General features: G+C 43.8%; 1 protein-coding gene across 1 annotated transcript in view; it reads right to left on the bottom strand.

The window, feature by feature from the left end:
• LOC144685615 (uncharacterized) overlaps positions 1-27,488 on the bottom strand; it is a 449,474-nt gene that overhangs the window by 57,246 nt on the left and 364,740 nt on the right. The window contains exons 38-43 of the mRNA XM_078550317.1: positions 23,234-23,341; positions 20,696-20,749; positions 20,438-20,491; positions 12,949-13,002; positions 11,565-11,672; positions 1,354-1,407 (exon numbers count right to left, since the gene is read on the bottom strand). Coding sequence (XP_078406443.1) covers positions 1,354-1,407; positions 11,565-11,672; positions 12,949-13,002; positions 20,438-20,491; positions 20,696-20,749; positions 23,234-23,341 — 432 coding nt within the window. The remainder of the gene's footprint in view (positions 1-1,353; positions 1,408-11,564; positions 11,673-12,948; positions 13,003-20,437; positions 20,492-20,695; positions 20,750-23,233; positions 23,342-27,488) is intronic.

Below are 27,488 nucleotides of genomic sequence, written 5' to 3'. Positions count from 1 at the left end.
ACAAGCGACATGCAGTGGTCTGCAGCTGCTTGTGAGATGCCACTACGGTCAGCAGCTGATCCTTGGAAGGAGGCAGAAGCGAATAAGTTCAAGTGATGTTGATGGCCACTGACAGATTATGGCAACCAGTGCTTTAGGTTTTTGACGGTGAGGCCACAGATGTCTTGTTTCCTCTCCCATGCCGTCCTGCTGCACGGGGGCTCCATCTTTCCTGCAGAGAGTGTTGCCTCTCCTCACCACTGTACCTGAAATTGGACAGTCATGCCTCATTTCCAGCTGCAGCCTTCCTTTTAGAGTGGTGTCACCCAATTATGCTTGGCAGCCTTGACCCCGACTCTTCTGGCCCCATGATGCCAGGGTGTGATGACCTCATTCAATGCCCGAGAGGTGAGTGCCACTCTTGCCGCGCCACCTGCTCAGCACCAGGAGCACCTCCTTATCAAGTGCTGAGTCCTCCTTTACCCTGCTAACCCTTCTATTGGGCTGGGGTGATGCTCTGGGGCAGCCACAACTGGCTCTCCATTGTGTACCTGCTTCCCCTCAGCTAATCAGGAACTGACACTTCCTGAAGCCTGGGTGCCCCTTTAAATATTCCAACCTCCCCCCTCCAACAAGTTTTTAAACAAACTAATTTGGCTTCAACAGGGAGGAGAGCAGGATCCCCGCCCCAACCTTCCACTGCCCTGATGAACATTGGTGGTGCCAGGCATGGCATCCTGAGACTGACACATTGGCTGGCCTGGTATTTTTGCACCCCGTTACGCCCCCTAGCCTCCATTCCCAACTGGGGAGTGGGCAGTGGAGGCAACACATCTTGAAACACAGTGGGCATAATTTCTTACTGGTTACTATCCATCCCTTTGCTTAAATACCAAGTGAAATTCTTTCATGCCAAATACTGGTTCTAAAATATAGGCCAAACTATTGGGGATGATAACAAGACTGCACAATGTGGCATTAATAAAGGATTTTTTTTGGAGTAAGTTGAAGTTTTCTTTAAGTTCTAACACATAGCTGTACTGATTTTCTTCACGCCTATGGATCAACGGAACCCCTTACCTCCATACCTCGTCCCTTCCTCCCAGAGTCAAACCTTGCCATTGCCAAACCATTATTTGTTTAGTTATTGCCTCTTTGCTCATATATTTGATGGTGCCCAGAATGACTGATCTTTACACATTAGCCAGGTGTTTTGATATAAAAAAAACGAACATCGTGCCAATAAAGTAGACATGTTGCAACTTACCATTAAAAACCAGACAATAAAAATGAGGAGTGTTCATATTTGAGAAGTGTTTTAAATTTAGCTTGCTTGTTACATGCATCTAGATAATTAAAGAACAAAAAGGTTACCTTTTCTCCTTTTGGCCCAAGGTCCCCTGGATCACCGCCAGGCCCGATTTCTCCCTGCATTATAGAAAACAAGAAATAAAGTTGGCAGGTTTTCCTATACATGTGAACCGATTATTCATTTGAAGCCTACGCACTTTAAGTTCATGTTTCGAAATGTCAATGCAGCTCAGATGCATTTAACATTATAAGCTTTTCCAGTTTTGATGAGAAATAGTTTTAGTTTGACAGGGATGCTCAGGTTGTGTGGTGGAAATCAGGTCTTAAGGTCTGAAATGACAAAAACAAAGCAGTTTGAGATGCTGAGGCCTAATTTTTCGCCACGATGGACAGCCTCTCTTATTTTTGCTGGGACAGGAATGGGGACAGGCAGGGGTTCAGGCATGCACGGTTCACAGAGGCAGCTGGCTGTCTGAATTGTCAGCTGCCTGCACTCAATTCTGATTCTTGTCGTGTGAAACCTGGAGCATTCAAATTAAACCAGGTAAGAGCAGGTCCAAACTTTCTGGATTCATTTGGATGGTACTACTCCTTTGGATCTGCTCCCGTGACACCTTTGGGGGAGGTAAGGGGCCCTTTGGAATTGTTAAAAGTAGACATAAATGTGCATAACAAGTGCATAAACACACTCATTAGAACTGTCAACAGACCTGAAAAAATCAATTATCAAAACTGTCAGAAGCACCTGTCAAAGGACCTGTCAAGAGGATCTGTCAGAACTGTCAACAGGACCTGTCAAAGCTAACTGTCAAAGGGAGCTGTCAAACTGTCAAGACATTTAAAAGTCCTGTCCTTTAAATTTGTTTAAAAAATGCCTGGAGTGCTACAAACATCATTGCTTGCTATGGGTTCAGGGGCATAGGTTGGCATGGAGGGTGTGGGGAGGGTAGAGGACATGAGGTGGCATGGGTTGGCATGGATGAGAGGGTTGGCGGGTGAGGTCTGGAAGGATGTTGTTTTCTTGTTTTTTTTTTCAAACTTCGACAAAGTGCCAGAGCACAGAGGCAGGCCTTCCGCCCAGCACCCCTCTCTGCGCCTGGCAGCCTCCACACTCATGCTGGGGGGCGGTGCACCTGACTCCTGTTTCATCCCCACCCCAGAACGAAAATTCCAAATTCTGGGCCACTTTTTCCTGAGTCAAGTTCAGGGAGCTGGGAAATGTCCCAGCTAGGCTCTCCCAACCTGGGAGTGAAAATCCAGGCCCAAGAATCATTTGAGCAATTCTGACAAATACCATAACATATTAACCTGGCTTGTGCCACAATCGAACCTAGCCATTTCAATTCGAGTTAACCTGTGGCAGTAGGTGTTGGTCAAGGTGGGTTGGTAGGCACCTCGAGGGCACATATCAAAGACAAGTAAGGGCCCTGACAATCCATAGGTTTGTGATCACAGTGATTATGCCAAGCTGTTCCCCACTAGGAGCCTCTTCTGCTGATCACAAGAATCTCAGCAGGGAGGATTCTCTTTCTTACGCCGATTGTGGGCACCTCTCTGAGTTCTGGTCAGTGCAGTGCCTGCTGCCGATCCTGCCTCCGCCATTGAAAGACTTCAAGGAATCCCTGACAATAGACTACGGCATTTAGTATCTGGGTTCAGGCTATATTACCCAGTCTTCCTGCTGTTACCACTGGAGTTGTGGTGGAATTGCGTTACAAGTGCCAAGGTGCTTGGATAATTAATTTTTCACTTGTGACATTGCAATGTTCTGATTTTTGTTTTGTGAGACAGAAACTACCGTTAAGTTATGACAGAAATAAACAAACATCAAAGCGACCAATATGTCAGTTTTTAGTGCAGCCACCTGGCATGACCACAACTATTGATAGCCCAGGATCCAGCTGTCAAGATGGCTGTAGGCTTTAAGTGAATATTAAAGTAAAAAGCAAAAAGATGAAAGTTGCCTTGTACAGTGAAAAATGAGCAATAACAAGTTGGCAGTCCATGTTATGCTCTGCACAATCTATTTTTCTACTGAACTCACAGCTGTGAGATACATGTTAAAAAAAAACTGAATGCCTCTGAATAGATTTCTGTTAACTTAGATGAGTACCAGGGAATGCCACTTAAGTGAATAGTATCATGATCAGTTCAAAAGACAATTCCATTTCTTTTTGGAGAAAATAGGAAAAGGACTGTTAAGAGGCAGATAAGAATGGGATTGTTGGCCCTTTTCCTATTCTGATCTGTCTGGCACATGCTGGTGAGGAATCTAGAAAATTTAACAGTAAAACGAGTTCCTGCGGAACAGGGACGTGTTCATCATTCTCCTGTAAGGGCAGGCGGCTCAGGGCATCAGCATTTGCGGTGTGAATGCCAGGCCTATGCACAAAGGTGCATTCATAAGCTGCCAAAATTAGAACCAGTGGTAATCTGAGGTGCAATACACCTTTAAGAGAATGTGAGCAGATTGACCACGTGATGGTATTACCCAATTGCTGTGTAATGCAGGCTACAAAGCTTATCAGTATGTAGAATAGGGTCTGATTGGAGAAGCACACATTGTGTTAGTGCTCTGTCACTTGTGTTAATAAACAGCATGTGCTTCATCTTACATGGGTCTCTGCGTCTGCAATATGTTGTTTGCCAACTCACTCACCAGTAGATAGGTATGCATCTGTGTTCGCTAAGCAAAGTGACCCGACAGAAGGGACTTAACAACAACTGGCAATGAGGCAAAACACGGTCAGTCGACGACACCAAAGAAACCGTGGAAATGAAACAGAAGCAAATCAGCCGTACCTTGCAAAGCGATTGTGAGTACAGCCTTCATCATAGTCGTCAAAGTCATCTTCCTCCAGTATGCCACAGTTTGGCCATATCGAACCATTTGATAAGATCATCGATAACTGGTCACATTATATAAAACGCCTTGCGTTCTTCTTTTTGGCCAACAACACATTGGGGGAGGAGAAGAGGCAAGCGATCCTCTTATCGACATGTGGCAGTAAAACATACGGCCTAACTTGTAGTTTAACGGCACCCAATGCCCCAGATGTCAAGAGCTTTGATGAATTGGTAAATCTTGTGAAAAGCCATTTTCAGCCGAAACGCTCGATAACAACGCACCATTTTAACTTTAACACCCCTGGGGAGATGGTCGTTTGCTGTGTAGCAGCCTTAACACAACTGGCAGAGCACTATGAGTTTGGGATGTTGATTAACGACATATTGAGAGGCCGATTAGTATGTGGGATTAATGAAGACGCCATTCAAAAAGGTTGTTGTCAGAAACGAATTTAGGCTTCAGCAAAGCGCTGGAGTTGGCGCTCACAATAAAAAGTGCCGTCGGGGATTCAGAAGTAATCAAGGGAGCACAAAATGGCACCATCCTTTGCATCAAGAGGGGAGCACCGCTTAGAAATGGTGCGGACGCGCTGGGCTCCACGGAAAGACCGGAAACAGCCACTATTAACAGATCAGCAAAAAGCAATGGTTTAACAGAGAGAACCCACAATAATAACAGCAGAAATGGAACCAGACAGCCTGCAAGCGAACGACAATTTAAAAGAATTGAGTGTTTCTACTGCCATCGTAATGGACATATTATGCGATATTGTAAAGACAGTTTAAGTCAAAACTTTAAGCAAAAAGGCAGAAATTGTGAAATCCACATAATAGAGGAAACAGAGTCAGATATTTACTCACTACACAACTTAAAAATGGGTAAAACAGAGCCAATCTACGTGACAGTGAGAGTCAATGAGAAACCCATCCGAATGGAGACAGATAGAAGGGCATCCACGACAGTTACAGGGGAACATTCGTTCAAATATCTGAATGAAAGGGACAACTCGTTAAATTTGGAAAATTCAGATGCTAAGTTAAAGACGTATACTAGTGAAGACATACGGGTAAGAGGTATATACAAGGTTCCAGTACAGTATGGAAATAAGTCTGTCAATTTACCCCTGATAATGGTAGCAGGGGAGGGTCCAAGTCTACTTGATTGGAACTGGCTTAAGGAAATAAAGTTGGAGTGGACCGAGATTTTTCAACTCAGAATGGAAGATCTACAATAATTATTACAGAAATATGCCTCTGTTATCAGGGAGGAGCTTGGGAAGATTCAAGGTCTGCAAGCCAAAATCCACATGGATCCCAGGGCAACCCCCAGATTTTTGAAGGCAGGACCAGTCCCCTATGCATTACGAGAAAAAGTTGATGTCGAATCGGACAGGCTGGAAAGGTTGGGGGGATCTTACAACCTGTACAATTTTCCGAATGGACAGCACCCATGGTTCCAGTACTAAAGCCTGACCAGAGTGTGAGAATATGCGGGGACTACAAGTTGACTGTTAACAAAGTGGCCAGAACTGACTGGCATTCCTAAACGGAAAATTGATGAATTGTACTCCAGGTTGGCAGGGGGAACTGCGTATACGAAGCTCGACGTGAGCCACGCTTACCAGCAAGTCAAGCTAGAAAAGGCCTCTTGGGATTTTGTGACTATCAACACACATAGGAGTTATACCAATATACCAGGTTACCCTTTGGAGTCTCATCGGCTTGTGCCATTTTCCAACAGACAATGGAAAGTTTACTTCAAGGTTTGACCTATGTTATGGTTTATCTCAATGATGTCCTAGTAACAGGACTAATTGATGAAGACCACCTGGCTAACCTGAAAGAGGTATTGAAGCGTTTCTCACAAGCCGGAGTACATTTGAAAAGAGAAAAATGTATCTTCCAAACAAAAGAAGTGGTTTACCTGGGTCAGAGGGCCAACTCGCAGGGCCTTCACCCAGTAGAAGACAAGGTGAGAGCTATTCATGAGGCCCCAGCACTGAGAAACACCACAGGGCTCAAGTCCTTCTTGGCAATGATTAACTATTATGGCTGTTTTCTCCCAAATTTGTCAACGGTACTGGCTCCATTATACGGTTTACTCAAGAAAAACCACAGGTGGATTTGGCAAGCTCCACAATACAGGCTTTTCTAACAGTAAAGCAGTTGTTACATTCATCAGCCGTGTTGGTACATTTTGGCCTGCGATGCATCTCCTTACAGAGTAGGGGCAATATTCTCCCACCGGATGGCGGATGGCTCCCAATGGCCCATTGGTTATGTCTCAAGAACACTCAGTGTTGCAGAACGAAGAGACTCACAAATAGAGAAAGAAGGCTTATCCATTGTATTTGTGGCGTTAAGAAATTCCACCAATAAATCCATGGTCGCCACTTTACCATTGTATCCGACCACAAGCCACTACTAGGATTGTTCTGGGAAGATAATGCCTCTGCAAACATTCAAAGGTGGACACTGATTCTCGCTGCTTACAAATATACCTTTATCCACCAGGAAGCCAGATTGCAAATGCCAATGCACTGAGCCGATTACCTCTAAAAGACAGCAATGTGAATGTTCCAATTCTGCAAAACTTGTCTTGTTATTAAACTTTCTGGATTCGTCACCAGTATATGCCAAACAAACAAAATAGCGGACAGACTGCGATCCAGTTTTGTCTCAAGTAAGGGAACAGGTATTACAGGGATGGTCTAATGAGCCAAAGTCAAACGAAATGAAGCCCTATTTTAATAGAAAATATGAGCTCACCTACCAGGATGTCCTCTTGCTGTAGGGAGTGAGGGTCATTGTGCCTCTGAGAGGAAGAAAGCCATTATTGACTGAATTGCTCACCCCGGCATCTCGAGAATGAAAATGTTGGCGCGCAGCTACTTATGGTGGCCAGGGATAGATACAGAAATTGAAAACTTTGTCAAGAGCTGCATACAGTGCCAACAGGTAAAGAAATTGCCCCCTTCTGCTTCATTGCATCCCTGGGAATAGCCAGGAAGGCCATGGGTCTGCCTCCACATTGACTACATGGGACCTTTTTGGGCACAATGTTCCTCTTGATTATAGACACTCACTTGAATTGGATGGATGTATATAAAGTAAGGTCACCCACATCTGCTGCCACCCTAGACTGATTGCGTCAGAGTTTTGTGATACACGGGTTACCAGAGATAATAATGTCTGATAATGGAACGGCATTCACCAGCGGGGAATCCAAAGATTCACAGGTCTCAATGGCATAACACATGTTAAGACCTCGCCATACCACCCTGCATCCAATAGTTTGGCCGAGAGGGCGGTCCAGACCTTCAAATCCAGAATGAACAAAACTGGATGGCAACTCTATTGCAACTAGATTATCATGTTTCCTACTCAGCTATAGGACTACGCCACACACGACCACTGGTATTGCTCCCGCAGAGTTATTGATGAAGAGACGTCTCAGGACACGTTTGAGTCTCACAAGGCTGAATTTAGAGGGGAGGGTAGAGAGAAGTCAGGAGGCCCAGAAAAATGGACACAATTACCACAGTTGTGAAAGAAACTTCACTGTTGGAGACATAGTTTTTGCGAAGAACTTTGGAGTTGGGCCCAAATCGCTATCATGTGAAGCTAGTGCTGTGACAGGACCCCTTTCCTATCACATATTGGTCTAAAGTCGGATAATTAGGAGACACGTAGATCACCTCAGGAAAAGGGAAAAGATTTACAAGAAAGGATGTGCCAAGCATTCCTGTTGGAGTCTACACCACATGTGGAAGGAACTCCACTTGGTTTGGAAGTTCCCGTAGGATCCGTTGAGTCTGAGAGAGCCGAAGAGACAAACTTACAGGTTCCTACTAGAGACCCTAGTGGACAGATGACTCCTGAGAGGGAGGCCTCTGATAAACCATCTGAAGTCATAGAACTACAACATTTGACATGTTTGAAGGAGCCTCCAGAGAGAATGAATTTGTAAATAGTTTATCGTGTAAATAGTTGATATATTGTAAAGATTGTAAATTGTACTTTCAAGTAAAGGGGGAGGGATGTGGTAATCTGAGGTGCAATACACCTTTAAGAGAACATGAGCAGATTGACCACATGGTTGCATTACCCAATTGCTGTGTAGCGTGGGTTACAATGTTAATCAGTAGTTTAGAATAGGATCTGGTTGAAGAAGTACACATTGTGTTAGTGCTCTGTTACTTGTGTAAATAAACAACATGTGCTTCATCTTACATTGGTCCCTGCGTCTGCAGTGTTTATCAAATCACTCAGTAAATAGGTGTGCAACCCTGTTCGCTGAGCTAAGTGACCTGACAGAAGGATCACTTTGAGCCCATCATTGTATTCTTGCTGAGATTATGGGTGGTAAAGCCTTTGCTTCGCTAAAAAGCCCAATAGTGGTTTGTGGTCTGATACAATTGTGAAATGCCAGCCGTGCACGTATTGGTGAATTTTTTTTACACCAAACATGATTGGCAGACCTTCCTTTTCAATTTGAGAATATCCTTTTTCTGCTGTGGTAAGCCTCCAGGATACATAGCCTATTGACTGCTCTGTGCCATTGTCCATTCTATGAGATAGTACTGCTCCCACTCCATAGGGACACACATCACATGTTAGCACCTAGTGTTTCATCTGGTCATAATGCACTAGCAGATTGGATGAGGGTGACAGCTGTTTCACTTTCATGAAAAATTCTTTTTGGGGTGCCTCCCACGATCAACATTGATTCTTTCTTAGCAGTGAATGCAGAGGGACCAGAACTGTACATAAATTAGGTAAAAATTGCCCACAATAATTTATCATTCCTAAAAATGATTTAAGTTCAGCAGCATTCTTGGGTGCAGGTGCCTCTCCTATTGCTTTAGCCTCCTCTTCAATGGGGCGTAAGCCCTGAGAATCTACCTGGTAGCCCAAATAGATTACTTCCTTTGTTCTTTGATCAGTTCTGAAGAAGAGCCATACAGATTAAAAATGTTAACTCTGTCTTTCTCTCCACATATGCTGTCAGACCTGCTGAGTTTTTCCAGCATTTCTTGTTTTTGTTTCAGATTTCCAGCATCCGCAGTATTTTGCCTTTACGTTAGATTGCTTCTTTTGCTTGAAAAGTGCATTTTTCCTTTTTCAGTCGTACTCCTGCTTGTAAAAAGTATTTTAGGGCTTCCTCTAGATTAGCCAAATGTTCCTTTTCAGTGAATCTGGTTATCAGCATATCGTCTAAGTAGACTACACCCTGGGGCAGTCCCTGCAGTAAGCTTTCCATTATTCTCTGAAAGATGGCACAGGCTGAGGAAACACTGAAAGACAAGCTTGTATATTGGTACAACCCTTTGTGGGTATTAATTGTGACAAATTTCTGGGAGGTGTTTTCCAACTCTAATTGGTGATATGCGTGACTCATGTCAAGCTTTGTATACGTTGTCCTTCCTGCTAGCTTGGTATATAGGTCTTTGATTTTTGGATTGGGGTACCTGACCAGTTTGGCTGCTCTGTTGGCCGTCAGTTTATAGTTCCCACAAATTCGGACGCTTTGATCTTGTTTTAAGGACAGGGGCTATGGGTGCAGCCCATTCTGAGAACTGAACCACTTTTATGACACCCAATCTCTCTAGCTGGTTCAGCTCAGTATCCACCTTCTCTCTCACGGCGTATGGCACCGGTTTTGCTTTCATGAAGCGCGGGGTTACTTCTAGGTCCATGTAAATCTTGGCCTGCAGGCTTTAGATTTTTCTCAGTTTGCCCCGGAAGATGTACTTTTTAAGCAGCTCTGGTAGCGCACTTGCTCTCAACTGGAAGATTTTGGACCAGTTTAATTTAATCTCCTTTAACCAATCTCGCCCAAGAAGGCTTGGCCCTTCACCTACTACCACCATCACGGGTAGTTGTGCCAAGTGGTTTCTATAATGGACAGTTACTGTGCTGATACCTTTTACTTGGATTTCTTTGCCTGTGTACGTTTTCAGCTTGGCAAATGTTTGTTCCAAATTTAATTGATGTTCACCATTATTTAAATATCTGAAAGTGTGTTTTCAAATTACAGCAGTGGAAGCTTCCATGTCCACTTACATTTTTACTAGTTTACTATTCACTTGTACTGTAACAAATATTGGTTCTGTCTTCCCAACTTTCATGTTAAACAATGAACAAATGTCAGAATTTGTTGTTTCAGGCTCTCGTACACTGTAGAATTCATTGGGCTTCTTCTGTTGTTTGCAAGCCTGTTTAAATCTCACTTTGCACTGTCCCATTATACGTTCACTTCTGTGGCAAAACTAACATTCTACTTTTTTAAACTGTCACTAAAAGTCTGATTGTTCCCACATTGATTAAAGTTGTTCTTCAATTTAGCTGCTAAATTATTTCTTCTTATTTTTTGGTTAGGGGGGGCTGTTTCCCGCTTCATGGCAGACTCTCGCTTTTTCGCACCATTTTTGGCTGACTGTTCCCATCCGATTTGGAGTACGGTGCCATTTTGAATTCTGTATTGCTTGTGAATCTCTTACGGCGCTTTCCATGGCCAGCGCTATTTCTAACGCCTTCTTAAAGTCCAGATTCACTTCAGCCAGCAATCTGCTCTGAATAGCGCCTTCTTTCACACTACACACTAAACGATCTCTGAGCATGTCGTTCAGAGTCTCACTGAACTCGCAATGTTCCGTTAGTTGCTTCAAATTCGCCACATTGCTACCAATTGTCTCACCTGGGGCTCTATTTCTTGAATTGAACCGGAACCTCTGCATTGTGACTGAGGGCTTGGGTTGAAAATGTCCCTTCATGAGGTCCACCAATTCTCTGAAAGTCTTTGAATCTGGGACACTGGGTGCCATCAAACTTCGAATCAATCTGTAGGTTTTGCTCCCACAAGTACTCAAGAGGATCTTCTCTTCCCCCATAATTTTGTTCACTTGAAAGAAGAACGCGAGGCATTCTATGTACTGAGACCAAAATCATCTGTGGCTGGCTCAAAGGGATCAATTCTACCAAATTGTGGCATTTCGGGTGAGTATATCTTCTGTTATTTTAAACGGACGCTGATATTCACAATTGCTGGGTGAGGTACAGTACCAATTCCGATTTATCTTGATTTATCCTCATCATCAGTTTGTTGTAGTGTGACCTTGTCGCCTATTTGTAATAGAGTTGACCTGCAGACAACTTTCTAAGTGGAAACATTAGGTTTATTCATAATACAGCCAGCAGCAATTACACGTGTGCTTTCAACTCCGTCTCTATCTCGAAACAGACTATGGAGGTAGCCTGCACTGCTACCACATTGGTTTACACAGATCATGTGATGTTACATCACAGGACTATTCTTAAAGGTACAGTCCAACATTTAACAAAACCATAATTACTACAGTTGGCCCTTTTCCTTTTCTGACATTCTTAAATGTGGCGTACACAAAGTCATAAGAAACATTTATTACCATTTTTCCAGATTCTCCTCTCTCTCCCGGAGGCCCTTGCAATCCCTCATCTCCTGGTTCTCCTTTAGTTCCTGTTGGACCAAGTATCCCAAGGCTTCCTAGGGCACCCTTTTAAGTCAAACCAAACATGGTTCAAATTGTACATTTACGATAAACCAAAAAGCAATGAAAATATAAGTGAAATAGTAGGACATAAAATTATAGATTTGGTATTAGGTGGCTTTCTTTGCACTTTGTATATTTTTTGGATAGACTCAGTCAAGTGTAGTTTTTTGTAGACAGTTTCTGGCTATTCATCACCACACAATCTCAATGAACCAGGAAGTTAGAGAACCTGGGCCTTTCACTTCAGAAGCACTGCCTTTGTCACGTGAGATCGGGCAATGTGATGCTGTGGACAGAGAAAGGAGGACAGTATCTGATCTCAGTTTCACTGAAGTAGAGTGCCTCAGCTGGGCACAATTACCTGTTAAAATAGCTTAACTGACATATAAGAACTCTTGCTCAACTGAGATGGATGTTGGAGAGTTTGAGGAACAGGCAGTATCAGCTACTTTTTTTTGAAAAGCACAATTGGCCTCAATATTAACCAAGATACACATGTGATTGGCAAATTATCACAGAATGTTAACAGCATTTAAACAAGGTCTTGTTTAACAATCAACAATGATTAACACCACTGAAACATGTCAATTATAAATTGATTTGGTTAACGTTATAGAATGGCACTCAGCCGTGCAAGGGAGTGAAAAGGCAGATTGTGCTTGGAGCTGGTGTCAGCTGAGTGGCGAACATCTTTCTGACCTGAACTGCAGTTTCTCATTAAGATGCAACTACAGATTTAAAACATGCCCATGGAAAACATAGAGGGGAGAAACATTCCATGGAAAATACATCCCCACACAGTAGCCTTGATCTGGATCAAGTATTGGACTAATAATGTGGTAACTGTGTTGAAGATATCAAAAATCTACAAGGTAAACAACAGCTTCAAGCTATTAAGTAAACATAGTTAACCACAATTATCGGGAGTGAAACATTGGCTTAGTGGTAGCATTTCCACCTCTGAGTCAGAAGGTGCAGTGTTTTTGAAACCCACTCCAGATCATCCTGGCAAATGGGGACCAGGGTTCCAACTCTGAATGCTGGCTGACATTCAATGGGGATACTCATATCTGAATGGGTTGTGGGAGCTGTATATGTCTAATCACCATATTGGCTGACGATTAATTACAGTCACGGAAGGAGTATTCACATTGTGTCCGACAGACAACTATGTCACACTATCATCCCAGGGATGAGTTTGAAGATATGTAAAGAATACCCACAACTGTCAGGGAAGTAGAGAAATCAGGCCCCATAATTATCCATTTAAAATACTAACCTGTTCTCCCTTTCTTCCAGCAGAGCCTTCTTCACCTACACCTCCAGGTACACCCTGTCACAGAGAAACAATCACAGTAATGCTAAAATAATCTCCATGAACATAACATGTTAGAAACTCAAAGCTGAATGTGAAGACGGTACAAATTTTAGGATGCATGTTGAAAAATCTTTTGGCTGCGGATCACCTCCAGGTATGAAAACCTCTGAGAGAGCAGCTTGGTGGCCCAGCGTATCCTCTTTCCACAGGTGCCAACCATTTCTCACATTGTGTATTCCTAATCCTAATCTGGGACAAAATACAACATTTTGCTCTTGCTATCAGGCTATTTAAATTTACATGAAAAAAGAATATTTTATGATAGCAAGCTAACAGCACAGTAATTCCCACCACCACATATCTAACTGAGGGGGTTTGAATTATTAGGCAACATGGCTTTATCTAAGGGTAAATTATCAATTTACAAACTGGGCTACCTGTCCTAGGTCTGGGAAATAAAGGGGTGAAAGTTAAAAATCAGATTTAAAAAATAAAATAAAGAGAATGATTTTATGAAGTAATAAGCAGAGATATTTGCCCTATGGGCATTTAGACTGAATATGCAACAGATTTAATTCAACAATTCACCTTCTTTCACACAATTATTTTAATTAACAATTATACTCCCATAAATATGTAACACAAAAACCTCAATTCATACAAAATCATTATGTTCAAAACATTACTTGACAAAACTTATTTCTATTCACAATGAATTTGCTTTCATTTGCTTTACTTTACATTATTTGGCTTGACTCTACTTTAATTAGATTTACATTCTGTACTGTATGATTTCTATTAATCATTCTCTACATCCCTCGTGTCACTCAAAATCTTCAGAATCAAAATCATGCTTCTACAACTATTTCCTCAATGTTTGTTAATGCTCTGATTATTTCATCATTGGTATCAAAGGTAACATCTGTGGTATGACGCTCTACAGTTTCCGTGTCACTGTCTGCAGTTTCAGTGTTTGATGGAACATTAATATCCCATAATAGACCAGATTACAAGTCCTTCATTCTTCAGCAAAAATAAAAGGATTTCTTGATTCTACTCAGCTGTTATAATTTTTGATGTTTTTCAACAAGTGTTTTGATTTTGTGTTGTTCCCATGAGAAGAACATTCAGTGGGTCAGGTGACTCTTTTAAGCGTGACCATCATACTTCACTATTTCTGTAGCACATCGAAGGTGGCTCTTTATTCCACTTTTTTGCCCCACAATATCCACATACCTCTGATCTACTGCCATTATAATTTTCTGGGTCTGATGTATAATTATGATGAGAATCATAGATGAAAGCTCCTGAAAGAATCTTTGTCTCTTATTTGCAGCACTAGCTGTTGCGTTCTGTGCCTCTTAATTTCTTGCCTTTTTCCTCCAGCCTCTTGCCTTCTCTTTTTGCCGCCTGTCACTTTCTGTCAACTTTTTGCTCTAGCTACTTCATGTAGCCTGGCTCTACATGCCACCTGTCACTTTCCCTTACCAAATAATAATGTGTAGCGTGTGAGAATGGATGTTTTTTTTTAATTTTTGGGGGAATATGGTGTTATTTTGTGAAGAAAGCTGTGTGTGTGTGTGTGTGTATAAATAATTTAATTAAGCTGGGGAAAGGTTACTAGGGGTGGGTTGTCTGGGAGGTTTAATAGATGAAACGATAGAGGCATTAGCTGTGCATTTGTAATGCTGGGTTTGAGGTACAAGTAAATAGGCTGGAACTAACATTTATATTTTTTTTAGATAAGTTGAGTTCTTTTGAATATCAAAGGGAAGTCATGGGTAAATAGAAGAGAGTATATTACTTCTTATTGACCCGGAGGCAGACACAAAATAGAAACATGTAAGATTTTATATTTGGAAGGATTTGAGTTTCAAAGAGGTGTGAGAACAATGGAACCTGAGATGAAAGGGGGGGGAAAAGGTATTTTAGATTTACTGTGGAGAGCTTCGGGGTTGGTTGGCTGTTGATAGTGAGGGGCTTGTGGGTCTGACCAAGTAGGGAGTCTTTTGGGGGAACGTTTTGTAAGACTAATTGTAACTGTGTAACTGTAATCTTGTGTGCTGAAGTTTTAATTTCTTCTTGTTAATAAAACTTTTACTTTTAATTTTTAAAATCCCAAAAGTGTTACTGGACTTCTTGCTGCTGAGATCAGTATGTTTTCTTCTGGTCTTCAGAATACAAAAGAAAGGGTATGGCCTGTAAGCCAAGTTTCCCCCTGGGATTTGGTTTACTCAGCAATTAACATCTGCTGTGGCCACAACAAGCATTTCAGAACATAACTTACATAAAAACAAATAAAATATGAAAAAAAAAACAAATGAATTGTTAAAGGAAGTCAGGAACCTATGACATAAATTTGTTGCATTCTTTCTTGAAATATATGGTTAAGAAACATAGAAAATAGGAGCAGGAGTCAGCCATTCAGCCCTTTGAGCCTGCACCGCCATTCAATATGATCGTGGCTTATCATTTATCTCAATACCATACTCCAGCTTTCTCCCCATACCCCTTGACTTCTTTAGTATCCAGAAATCTATATATTTCCTTCTTAAATATATTCAGTGATTTGGCCTCCACAGCCTTCTATAGTAGAGAATTCCATAGGTTCACCACCCTCTGAGTGAAGAATGAAGAAATTTCTCCTAATCTCAGTCCTAAATGATCTACTCCATATCCTGACACTGTGACCTCTTGTTCTGGACCCCGCAGCCAGGGGAAACATCATCCCTGCATCCAGTCTGTCCAGCCCTCTCAGAATGCTATATATTTTAATGAGATCCCCACTCATTATTCTAAACTCCATTGAATACAGGCCTCATTGACCCAATCTCTCCTCAGAAGACAATCCTGCCATCCCAGGAATCAGTCTGGTGAACCTTCACTGCACTCCCCCTATGGCAAGTATATCCTTTCTTAGGCAAGGAAACCAAAACTGCACACAATACTCCAGGTGTGGTCTCACCAAAGCCCTGTACAGCTGCAGTTAGACATCCTGTAATCAAATCCTCTTGCAATGAAGGCCAACATACCATTTGCCTTCCTAATTCTTGCTGCACCTGCATGCTTGCTTTCGGTGACTGGTGTACAAGGACACCCAAGTCCCTTTGTACATCAACATTTCCCAATCTATCACCATTTAAATAATACTCTGCCATTCTGTTTTTCCTACTGAAGTGGATAACTTCACGCTTCTCCACGTTATACTGTAATTACCACGTATTTGCCCACTCAACTTGTCTAAATTGCCTTGAAGCCTCTTTACATCTTCCTCATTACTCACACTTCCACCTAGTTTTGTGTTGTCAGCAAACTTGGAAACATTACCTTTGGTTCCCTCATCCAAATCATTGATATATATTGTGAATAGTCGGGGCCCAAACATTGACCACTGCGGTAACCCAGTAGTCACCGCCTACCACCCTGAAAAAGACCCATTTTTTCATACTTTCTGTTTCCTGTCTGCTAACCAATTCTCAATCCATGCCAATATATTACCCCCAATCCTGCATGCTTTAATTTTGCACACTGACCTCTTATGTGGGACTTTATCAAAAACTCCCTGAAAATCCAATTACACCACATCCACTGGCTCTCCCTTTTCTATTCTGCTAATTCCACTCTCAAAACACTCCAGCAGGTTTGTCAAACATGATTTCTCTTTCATAAATCTATGCTGACCTTGTCTAATCCTGTTGATATTTTCTAAGTGTCCTGTTATCACATCCTTTATAATAGACTCTAGAATTTTTCTTACTACTGATGTTAGGCTAACCAGTCTATAATTCCCGTTTTCTCCCTCCCTCCTTCTTTAAATCAAAAACAAAAGTTGCTGGAAAAACTCAGCAGGTCTGACAGCATCTGTGGAGAGAAAGACAGAGTTAATGTTTCGAGTCTGTATGACTCTTCTTCACTCTGAACTGACTCAAAACATTAACTCTGTCTTTCTCTCCACAGATGCTGTCAGACCTGCTGAGTTTTTCCAGCATTTTTTGTTTTTGTTTCAGATTTCCAGCACCTGCACTATTTTGCCTTTACCTCCTTTTTTAAATAGTAGTTAAGATTGGTTAAAACATGTCTGAGTTACATTGTCAATGGGGATACAGTGTAGGCAGAGCCATGGGATCCCCTGCTACAAGGCCAAAGCCCCCCTAGTGAGGGTGGTTGGATATCAATTCCCTGATGACACCGCCTCAGCCAGCTTGTCTCCCTGTTGGAGTGCCAAGTTGTAAAGGGCGCAGCAGACAACAATGATGCGTGACACCGTCTGCGGACTGTATTGCAGGGTCCAGGCACCAGAACCGCATCTTCAGTATCCTGATGGTCTGCTCCACCAAACCATGAGCTGCAGCATAAGCCTCATTATAGAGTCACTCTGCTGCAGTCTGAGGCCGCCGCATGGGTGTCATCAGCCTCGGCCTCTGCGGGTAGCCCTTGTCCCCGAGGAGCCATCCCTGTAGCCTCTGTGGACGCTGGAAGACTCCAGGGATCTGTGACCGACTGAGGATATAGGCGTTGTGCACAATCCCTGGAAGCTGTGCGCACGCCTGCAGGATGCATTTCAGGTGGTTGCACACCAGCTGCACGTTCAGTGAGGGGAAGCCCTTGGAGGTTGACGTAATCCACCGTGTGTAGCGACAGAGACCTGAGCACAACATGGGTGCAGTCAATCGCACTCTGCACCTGTGGGGATCCCGAGATCCGGGGGAATCCAATGGCCCTTGCATCCTGGCTGTCCCGGTCCCAGGCAAAATGCACAAAGTTGTGTGCCCTCGAGAAAATGGCATTCATGACCTCGTGGATGCATTTGTGGGTGGCAGCTTGTGACATCCCACAGAGGTCACCTGTGGAGCCCTGAAAGGAGCCACTGGCATAGAAATTGAACGCCGTGGTCACTTAGACATGTGCAGTCCTCGGCAACCCTAATTCTCAGTCATGAGCAGGAATGACAGGTTGCGCCTATAGACCCTGGGTGTCGCTAGGCACTGACCAGCCACGGCTCGCTGTCACTCCTGGGCATCGAGAGCAGGAGCCCCAGGAGCCCCTTCTTCCTGAGATTGCTGCTCCTGCCTTTGCGTGGTCAGGTGCCTCAGTCACTCTCTCCTCAATCTTCTTCGCTCTCTGTAGGCCATCAGGTATACAGCTAGCTCACCAGGCTCCATGCTCCTGACATCCTTCTGCGGTATGAGAGAGAGAGAGAGAGAGACGTGGTTAGCCTGGGTGTGTTTAGCACCTTTCCTGGTCCTGTGTGATGGCCCTTTATTGCTTCCTGGAGAGTGCTGGCCACCGCTCGGATGGCCACAGATGCATGCGCTGCATGGCTGCCTTGTCAGCCTGCAAATGGGGGAGACTGCTCTTAACCAAGATGCTGAGATTGCAAGGGGCAGTGAGCATCTCCAGCAGTGACTGCTACATGGCCAGTGTTGTCGAGGAGATTGTACAGCGTGTGCAGTCCAACTGCTCCGTGGTCCAGTAAAGTGGTTGTGGACTTGCAGTGTTTGCCGGGGGGTGGGGGTAAGGCCTGGAGCGCTTGGTGGCACTTTGGTGCCTCTGCGTTGCTTACATGGGCAGGCACCACAGGAGCCTGACCCCAATCCTATCACTGTGGCTGTGCCTGAACTGTCTCAGTTGCAGAGGAATGGTCAGTTTATACAAGTGTCCCTACTGCGTGGCCACTTCCCTCGCCTAATTTGCCCCCCACCTCGGTTTCTTGTGCGCAGGATCCAATGCTAGGGCAGCAGTTTACCCCCCACACCGCCGACAACAGTCGCCTAAGAGGCTGGGCAGCAGTTGGCCCTGGACACCCCCCCCAACAACAGTTGCCTCCATGGTAGCGTGGTACTTTACCTTGGCTCCGCAGCGACTCTGAAGCCTGCAAAGCAACAGGTGACCCTGGCGACCTCTGCAGAACGATGCTGATCACTCACCTCCAGTTCCCCAAAGTGAAGGCCGCCAAGTGCACTGTTGTGTGCTGTTGTGAAACACGTCGGTGTGCTTTCCAACTGACATGGACGGACAATCCGGCGGGGGTCCAAGAGCCTGGCGGGATGGCCTTTTAATGATATGCTGATGTATTACAATGAGCTACTTGACGACCGTTGACGGGAAACGCAGCCTGCCAACGGCGGGCTGAGCAGGCAATCGTGACCTACCTTCCCATCGTGAAACAGATTGTGCCATCTGTCTGTGCATGCCACCTATCACACTCGCCACCAGCGGCAACGGAAAACTCCGCCCCATGTCAGGTCTCCATTGCCAACAACTTTTCACAACAGATCCTGTCTCAGTGCGAATAATAAATTGGAAATGCAGGACATGGAAACTCATTAATTTAAACACCAAAGCCAGGAGCAGAAAGGGCAAAACAACTCGCATAATATCAAATATATGAACATACGAAACATACGAATTAGGTGCAGGAGTAGGCCATTCGGCTCCTCGAGTCTGCTCCGCCACTCAATAAGATCATGGCTGATCTGATTATGGCCTCAACTGCACATTCGGCCTACCGCTGATAACCTTTGACTCCCTTGTTAGTCAAGAATCTGTCTACCTCTGCCTTAAAAATATTCAATGGCACTGGCTCCACCACTCTCTACGGTACAGAGTCTCAAAGACCCAGGACCCTCTGAGAAAAAAAAACATTCTTCTCATCTCCATCTTAAATGGGAGACCCTTTATTTTTAAAATGTGTCACCTAGTTCTAGTCTCTCCCACAAGTGGAAACATCCTTTCAGCATCCGGCCTATCAAGTACCCTTAGGATCTTATATGTTTCAATAAGATCACACCTCATTCTTCAAAGCTCCAATGGATACAGGCCCAACCTGTCCAACCTTTCCTCATTAGATAACCCCCCTTCCCAAGTTCCTGGCTCATGAGGCAAACATAGTAAAAATTGCAAAAGCTGACAAGTTTTTTTCTTTATTCTTCCATGGGATGTAGGCATTGTTGGCAAGGCCAGCATTTGTTGTCCATCCCTAATTGCCCTTTAGGGCACAAGTCACTCCCATTTTATATTCTGCATCATGTATTGATAAAATGATCAAATATGTGCATCATATTTAACAACGTAAAACATATAACTGAAAAGAGATTATATTATGAATGATTTGATTCTTCACTCCCTATTGATTTGGCTCTTTTGAGGGACTCACATCTACTAAGAGACTGCTCCTTTCGAGAATGTGCGTTCACCATTTGGGGAATTATTGGACAAACTAGATTGCTAATATTTATACGCCAAATTAACACACTGCAATGTGCCATCAGGCCACACTTACTTTAATAAATGGCATAATCACGCCATACAAAGGTGAACATTGGCATTTCTGATATATTCTATTTGTACATTATTATTAATAATTAATAACCAAGTTGTTATTTGGTCATGCACCTTCTGCTGTTGTCATTTGCAAATGGAAAATCGTCAATTAAAAAGTAATAATTACCTGCTCCCCATCCAGTCCTGCGACACCACTGTCTCCTGGTGAGCCCATTTCACCCTAAATTCAAAATCATTGGGAAGAAAAATGTTTGAAAATCAACTGCAATGAAGAAAAATCTGTACGATTATTTTTAAATGGTATTCAACGACAAGAACATTAATTGCTAAAATGCTGCAAGCCTGTTAAATTCAAGCAGCGCATGGCTGAAATATAACAACATACTTCCAGAAATCTTCACACACTTCAATATGAATATTTTACCTTTTCCCCCTTCTGTCCAAGGGGTCCCTCAGGCCCGACAGCTCCCCTTCTTCCCTGAAAAAGTGTCAAGAGTCAGTTACAGGACACAATTTGTTAATTGAATGTCAATTGTGGTTAACTATGTGCATTTGCAGGGCATTGGCTGGGTTGTTCTTTGGGCATAAATAAAGAGACACTGACACTGTGGTGTGGTTGAATTAGGAGGTATGTACATGTAATGTTTCACTCTATGAATAAATCTGAACTGAGAATAAATTGGCTCTGGTTCCATCCTTCATCAACTGGCTGTCAGGAGTATAACACAATTTTCCAATAAACTCAAAGATTGAAGACCTTTCAAAAATATTTAAAGGAAGGAAAAGGAAAAAACACATTGTATGCCAATCTATTGTTTACCCTTTTTAATGTATAATCACCTTTTAACAATGTAAAGGTTAAAGGTTTCTTTATTCCTTTTATATTAATGTAGCCTGGTTGTGGTGTAACCCTGTGTGTGGAGTCTGTCTCATGGTGGTAATATGGAATATCAAAGTGTAAGAAGGATCCAGACTGAAGACATGTAAAGAACTGTACTGAACTGCACTGTGGACCCAAAGACACAAAACATGATGGTTAATTTAGTCAGGTGAAAGCCTTGCTAGAATCAGCAAATCCTGCAAAATGACTTAACCTGTAGGAGGCTCGTACCAGGGAACATAAGCAGACTAAGCTTCGTTACGGGGCAATAAATGTGCCGCCTTCTCCCAGCTCTGGAGATTGATAATAGCGTTGGAGATAACAAATCAGAGTCAAGCTGGCTATGGTACCTCAAGTGTGACCTTCAAAAGATGCCAAAATTGGAAAAAAAAACATGCTACATATTAATGTCCTTTATTTTAATGAGTAAAAACATTCCCTATCAATTATTAAAAATGTCTTAAAATGTTCGCTATATGGCTATTTTGTTTTTATGAATAGCCAATGCCTAATTCTGTCCTGGATTTGGGTTAGAACGACAATTTACTCTCATGCTGGAGTAAAGTAAACCAAGGACAGGAATAGTCCATTCTTTTCTTCAGTCATTTCAAAAAAAGCAACACAGTTCTCCACTTTGTTAAGTACAGACAGATTCTCAGACACAATTATTTAAATCAGGACTGGGACCACCGGGTTAGGGCCATAACATCAATGTAGGTGAATGTTATTCTGGAAGTAACATTAATGGTTCAGTGCCAAAACTGCTTAAATATCTGCTCATTTTGAAAGATCAGGTTTCATCATCAAAAATTGCAGGCATTATAACCTCAAAAACAACACACTTTTAGTATATCTTGTTGGAGGTGTTCATCCTGTTCAATTAAACAGGTTAACATCTTTGTTAAAAAAAAAGGACTAAGTCATTTTATACAGTGTGAAATGTTCATACACTAACATTGCACAACATAATTGCTAGGTTAAAATCTTTTACGTGCTATTTTCTACCTCTTCAATACAAGTTCCTGTTTTTCATCTTGAACATGCATCTAAAACATTTGCTTGGCTTATATTTTCCAGACTCAATCTAAGAAAACAATTCCATGCCTACCTAGTATACTTGAATAGTTTGATACTAAAAGGCTGCAACTCGAATGTTTATAATTCATAGAATCGGAACTGTATTTTCTTTCAACATGCTCATACATGCATTGCAAGAGCCATGCAAAATCTAAAAACCACTGAAATAAAAGAGAAAGCACTGGAGATGGAATCAACTTCAAAAGAGCTGGATATGGAGCCAAGGTAGTCGGATGGGGTAAAGTTACAGATTAGCCAAGATCTCATTGAATGGTGAAACAGGCTCAAAGGGCTGAATGGCCGACTCCTGTTCCCATCTTCCTCAGAAAAAGATGGGTAATGTTTGTTGGAACTCTTCATCAGAACATACCTGTTTTCCCTAATTTGCTGAGATTTTTGGGTGGGCCAGACAGGAAAGTGGAACTGAGGCCACAACCAGATCAACCATGATCATATTGAATGGTGGAACAAGCTCAAAAGGGCCAAATGGCCTCCTCTTGATCCTAAGTCCTGTGTTCCTATGCTTGAACTGTGCAAGTCAAAGGAGTGCTGCTGTTATGAAATACTGTTCTGCAAAGTATTTTTCTGTTTGCAAAATTAAGAAGTGAGGATGCACAATGCACTGAAATCTATCATTACATCACTTGTGAGTAATACCATTATGATAAAATGAGAAGAGATCTCCCTCCTCACAAGCAAAAAAAAGTTTTCATAAATGCCCCTTTGATATGCAGAATTCTAAGTAGCGAAGGTTTTAAGGCATAATAAAAACTGTTGGAAGGAAAAAACATAAAGATCACTGGGAAAATGCAAAATATATTTAACTAACAACGTATTCCTGACAAGGACTCAGTGACAGCATCATTCAAGATATTAAAAAATCCTGTTTGAGGTCATCTGCAATAACTTGTGATTGCAAACAGGTCAATCAGAATGATTTAATTCATCTTACTTTTTTTTTAAACCAACAGTAATAACCAACGGTTCTTCTATTGTGACACATACTTTATATCCAGGGCTTCCACTGAGTCCTGTTGATCCAAATGGCCCTCGGTCACCTGGGGGTCCCAACTTGCCAAAGGCACCATCACTGCCAGGGCTTCCAGGTTGACCCTGAGGATAAGACATGTTATAGATAATCACAGAGCTCTGAAGAAGAGTCATATAGGCTCGAAACATTAACTCTGTCTTTCTCTCCACAGATGCTGTCAGGCCTGCTGAGTTTTTCCAACATCTTTTGTTTTTATTTCATATTTCCAGCATTCACAATATTTTGCCTTTATAGATAATCATGATTGCTTAAAGCATAGCCTGGGCCTCTCAAGACATTGCTCATGAATTGAAGATGTGGTCTGCGGTGTTTATTTTTTAATTCATTCTCGGAAAGTAGGCATTGCTTGCACAGCCATTATCTATTGCCCATCGCTAGATGCCCTGTGACGGTAGTGGTAAGTGTGGCTTGCAAGGCCACTTCAGTTGGCAGTTAAGAGCCATACATACAGAACATACGAATTAGGAACAGGAGTAGGCCACTCAGCCCTTCGAGCCTGCTCTGCCATTCAATAAGATCATGGCTGATCTGAATGTAACTTCAACCCCACGTTCCTGCCTACTCCCGATAACCTTTCACCCCCCTGCTTATCAAGAATCTATCTAGCTCTGCCTTAAAAGTATTCAAAGATTTTGCTTCCACTGCCTTTTGAGGAAGAGAGTTCCAAAGACTCACGACCCTCAGGGAGAAAAAACTTCTCCTCATCTCTGTCTTAAATAGGTGATCCATTATTTTTAAATAGTTCTAGATTCTTCCGCAAGGGGAAGCATCCTCTCAACATCCACCTTGTCAAGCCCCTGAAGACTTTATATGTTACAATCAAGTCACCTCTTATTCTTCTAAGCTCCAGTGGATACGAGCCTAGCCTCTCCAAAATTTCCTCATAAGACAACCCGCCCAATCCAGCTATCAGTCTAGTGATGGTTCAGCTTCACACTTCTTGGACCCATTAGTGATGCCTGCACCTTGACGGTGCTTGTCATTGCTGTCAGAATGTCGTGGGCAGGTGTCACAGAGTTCCGTCATTCTCTCTGTGTGCTCTCAGCACCTTTGAGGTGGGGCTGGCCCCTATCTCTTCAGCATCTATGACCAGTGATGCTGTGCTCCTGAAGGGGACGGGTGCTGAAGGCTGACAAAGGATCAGGTGCATTTAATGGTTCACAGCTGTGTCTCCATGATATGACCCTGATCGCAGAGTGCAAGTGAGCTGCCCTCAGCCAGACAGGGGTTGGACATTCACAGAGGCTATGTGAAGATCTATGGAGTGTCCTCACTGTATGTCGTCATCATTCTTCTGGAATCTAGTGGCTATTAGGGCCTCTGCTGCATCTCCATGACATGAGCCTGAGCACAGAGGGTATGTGCACTACCATCAGCCACAGAGGAGTCAAATGTTCACAGATGCAAAGTGAGGATGTCAGGGCTGTCCTTACTGCATCTCTTCATCATCCTCCATGAGTCTTGCCGCTTTAAGGGCCTACTGCGTGTGCCTGCCTCACCTGGCCAGTTCAATGGCATCATTGCTGCATCTTCGCCTTCGAGGAGTTCATCACCCTCATCCCCTTCGACATCCTCCTCATCGGAGGATACGTTCAGCTCCTCCATCTCCTCCTCAGCCAGGTCCTCCCCTCTTCACAGCGCCAGGTTGTGGAGCGCGTAGCAAGCGACCATGATGCGTGACACCCCCTAGGGACTGTATTGCAATGCTCCACCAGACCTGTCCAGGCACCGGAACCTCATTTTCAAAATGCTTATTGTTTTCTCCACCAAATTCTGGGTCACAGTATGAGCCTCATTATACCGCCGCTCTGTTACAGTCTGAGGCCGCCGCACGGGCACCATCAGCCATGTCCTTTGGGGGTAGCCCTTGTCCCTGAGGAGCCAACCCTGCAGCCTCTCTGGATCCTGGAAGATGTCAGGGATCTGAGACCAGCTAAGGATGTAGGAGCCCTGCACAATCATGCGTAGACCTGCAGGATGTGTTTGTGGTGGTCCCACACCAGCTGAACATTCAGTGAGTGGAAGCCTTTGCAGTTGAAGTAGTTGACTGCTTGTTGCTACAGAGATTTAAGTGCCACGTGAGTGTAATCAATGACACCCTGCACCTGTGGAAAACCAGAGATCTGTGCAAATCCCAGCGCTCTTGCTTCCTGGCTTTCCTAATCCCGGGCAAAATGCACAAAATTCTGTGTCTTGACGAAGACAGCGCCCATGACCTCCTGGATACACTTGTGGGTGGAGGCTTGTGAGATCCCACACAGGTCATCTGTGGAGCCCTGGAAGGAGCCACTGGTGTAAAAATTGAATGCTGTGGTCACTTTCATGGCCACTGGCAGTGGACGCCCCCTATGTCCCCATAGCGCCAAATCCTGCAGCAGGTGGCATTTGTGACCAGTCAGTTCCCTTGACATGTGCAGTCTTTGGCAACATCGGTTCTTGGTCATCTGTAAGAACGACAGGTGCCGTCTATGGGCCCTGGGTCAAGCGAGGCACTTACGAGCGATGGCTTGCTGTGGATCTTCAGTTGGGTGCGCAGCAGACCCTGCTGCCCCTTCATCTTGAGGGCAGTGCTTCTCCCTTTGCAAACCCAGGCACCTCTGCTGCACTATTCTTCTCTGGTCTCTGTAAGCCATGAGGCATACGGCTAAATCTCCAGGCTCCTGCAGGATCAGGGAGGGAGATGCATAGCTTAGCATGGGTGTACTAAGAACCTCTCTTGGGTAAGTCTGAAGGCCCCTTCTTGCATGCAGGAGAGTGCTGGCCACCACCTGGATGGCCAATGTATAGTGCGCTCATTGACTGTCCTAAACCCCACCCACCTCCACCCCATTGCACTTGACCAATTGGTGGCAGCTTCGGCCACGGGACTGCACGCTGTGCTCTCAGCTCAGGTGCAGGCATTCTCCTAACCCACACTGCAAGGCTGCGCTGTTAGCTTGGACCATGATGGATACTGGTCCACGCCTTAATAAAGCCATTGCAAATGGCTGTGATCACCTCCATCAGTGACCCCGCCATGGCCACCTTTCATGAGGGGATTGTAGAACTTGCCCAGTTGGCCAATTGCTCTGCTGCTCCCTAAAATGCACATTAATTTGTAGTCTGTGCCCGAGGGGTGAAATGTTCTGGAGCGTTTGGTGGCACTTTCATGCTTGTGTGTTGCTTGGGTGGGCAGAAAAGCTTCAGAGGCCCGTCTCCAAACATACGCAAGCGTATCCCAACCATCTTCAGCTGCTTCATCAATGACCTTCCTTCTATCATAAGGTCAGAAGTGGGAATGTTCACTGATGATTGCACAATGTTCAGCACCATTCGTGACTCCTCAGATATTGAAGCAGTCCATGTCCAAACGCCGAAAGACCTGGACAATATCCAGGCTTGGGCTGACAAGTAGCAAGTAACATTCGCGCCACAAAAGTGTCAGGCAATGACCATCTCCAACAAGAGAGAATCCAGCTATTGCCCCTTGATGTTCAATGATATTACCATCACTGAATCCCCCACTATCAACATTCTGGGGGGGGTACCATTGACCAGAAACTGAACTGGACTAGCCATATAAATATTGTGGCTACAAGAGCAGGTCAGAGACTGGGAATCCTGCGACGATTAACTCACCTCCTGACTTTTCAAAGCCTGTCCACCATCTACAAGGCACAATTCAGGAAAGTGATGGAATACTCCCCTGGATGAGTGCAGCTCCTACAACACTGAAGAAGCTGGACACTGTCAAGGACAAAGCAGCCCACTTGATTGGGACCACATTCACAAACATTCACTCCCTCCATCACCGATGCACAGTAGCAGCAGTGTGTACCATCTACAAGATGCACTGCAGGAATTCACCAAGGCTCCTTAGACAGCACCTTCCAAACTCACCACCACTACCATCTAGAAGGACAAGGGCAGCAAATAAAGGGGAGCACCACCACCTGCAAGTTCCCCTCTAAATTACTCACCATCCTGACCTGGAAATATATTGCCCGTCGCTGTCACTGTTGCCGGGTCAAAACCCTGGAACTCCCTTCCTAACAGCACTGTGGGTGTACCTACACCACATGGACTGCAGCGGTTCAAGAAGGCAGCTCACCACCACCTTCTCAAGGGCAACTAGGGATGGGCAATAAATGCTGGCCCAGCCAGCAAAGCCCACATCCCATGAATGAATAAAAAATTAAATCAATGGAACTGTTGCTCAACGGTCTCAGA

This window comes from Cetorhinus maximus, chromosome 10, assembly GCF_964194155.1.
Source record: "Cetorhinus maximus chromosome 10, sCetMax3.hap1.1, whole genome shotgun sequence".
Taxonomy (NCBI): Eukaryota; Metazoa; Chordata; class Chondrichthyes; order Lamniformes; family Cetorhinidae; genus Cetorhinus; species Cetorhinus maximus.
Note: the sequence above shows the minus strand (reverse complement) of the source record. Positions and strands in the feature narration are given on the sequence as shown.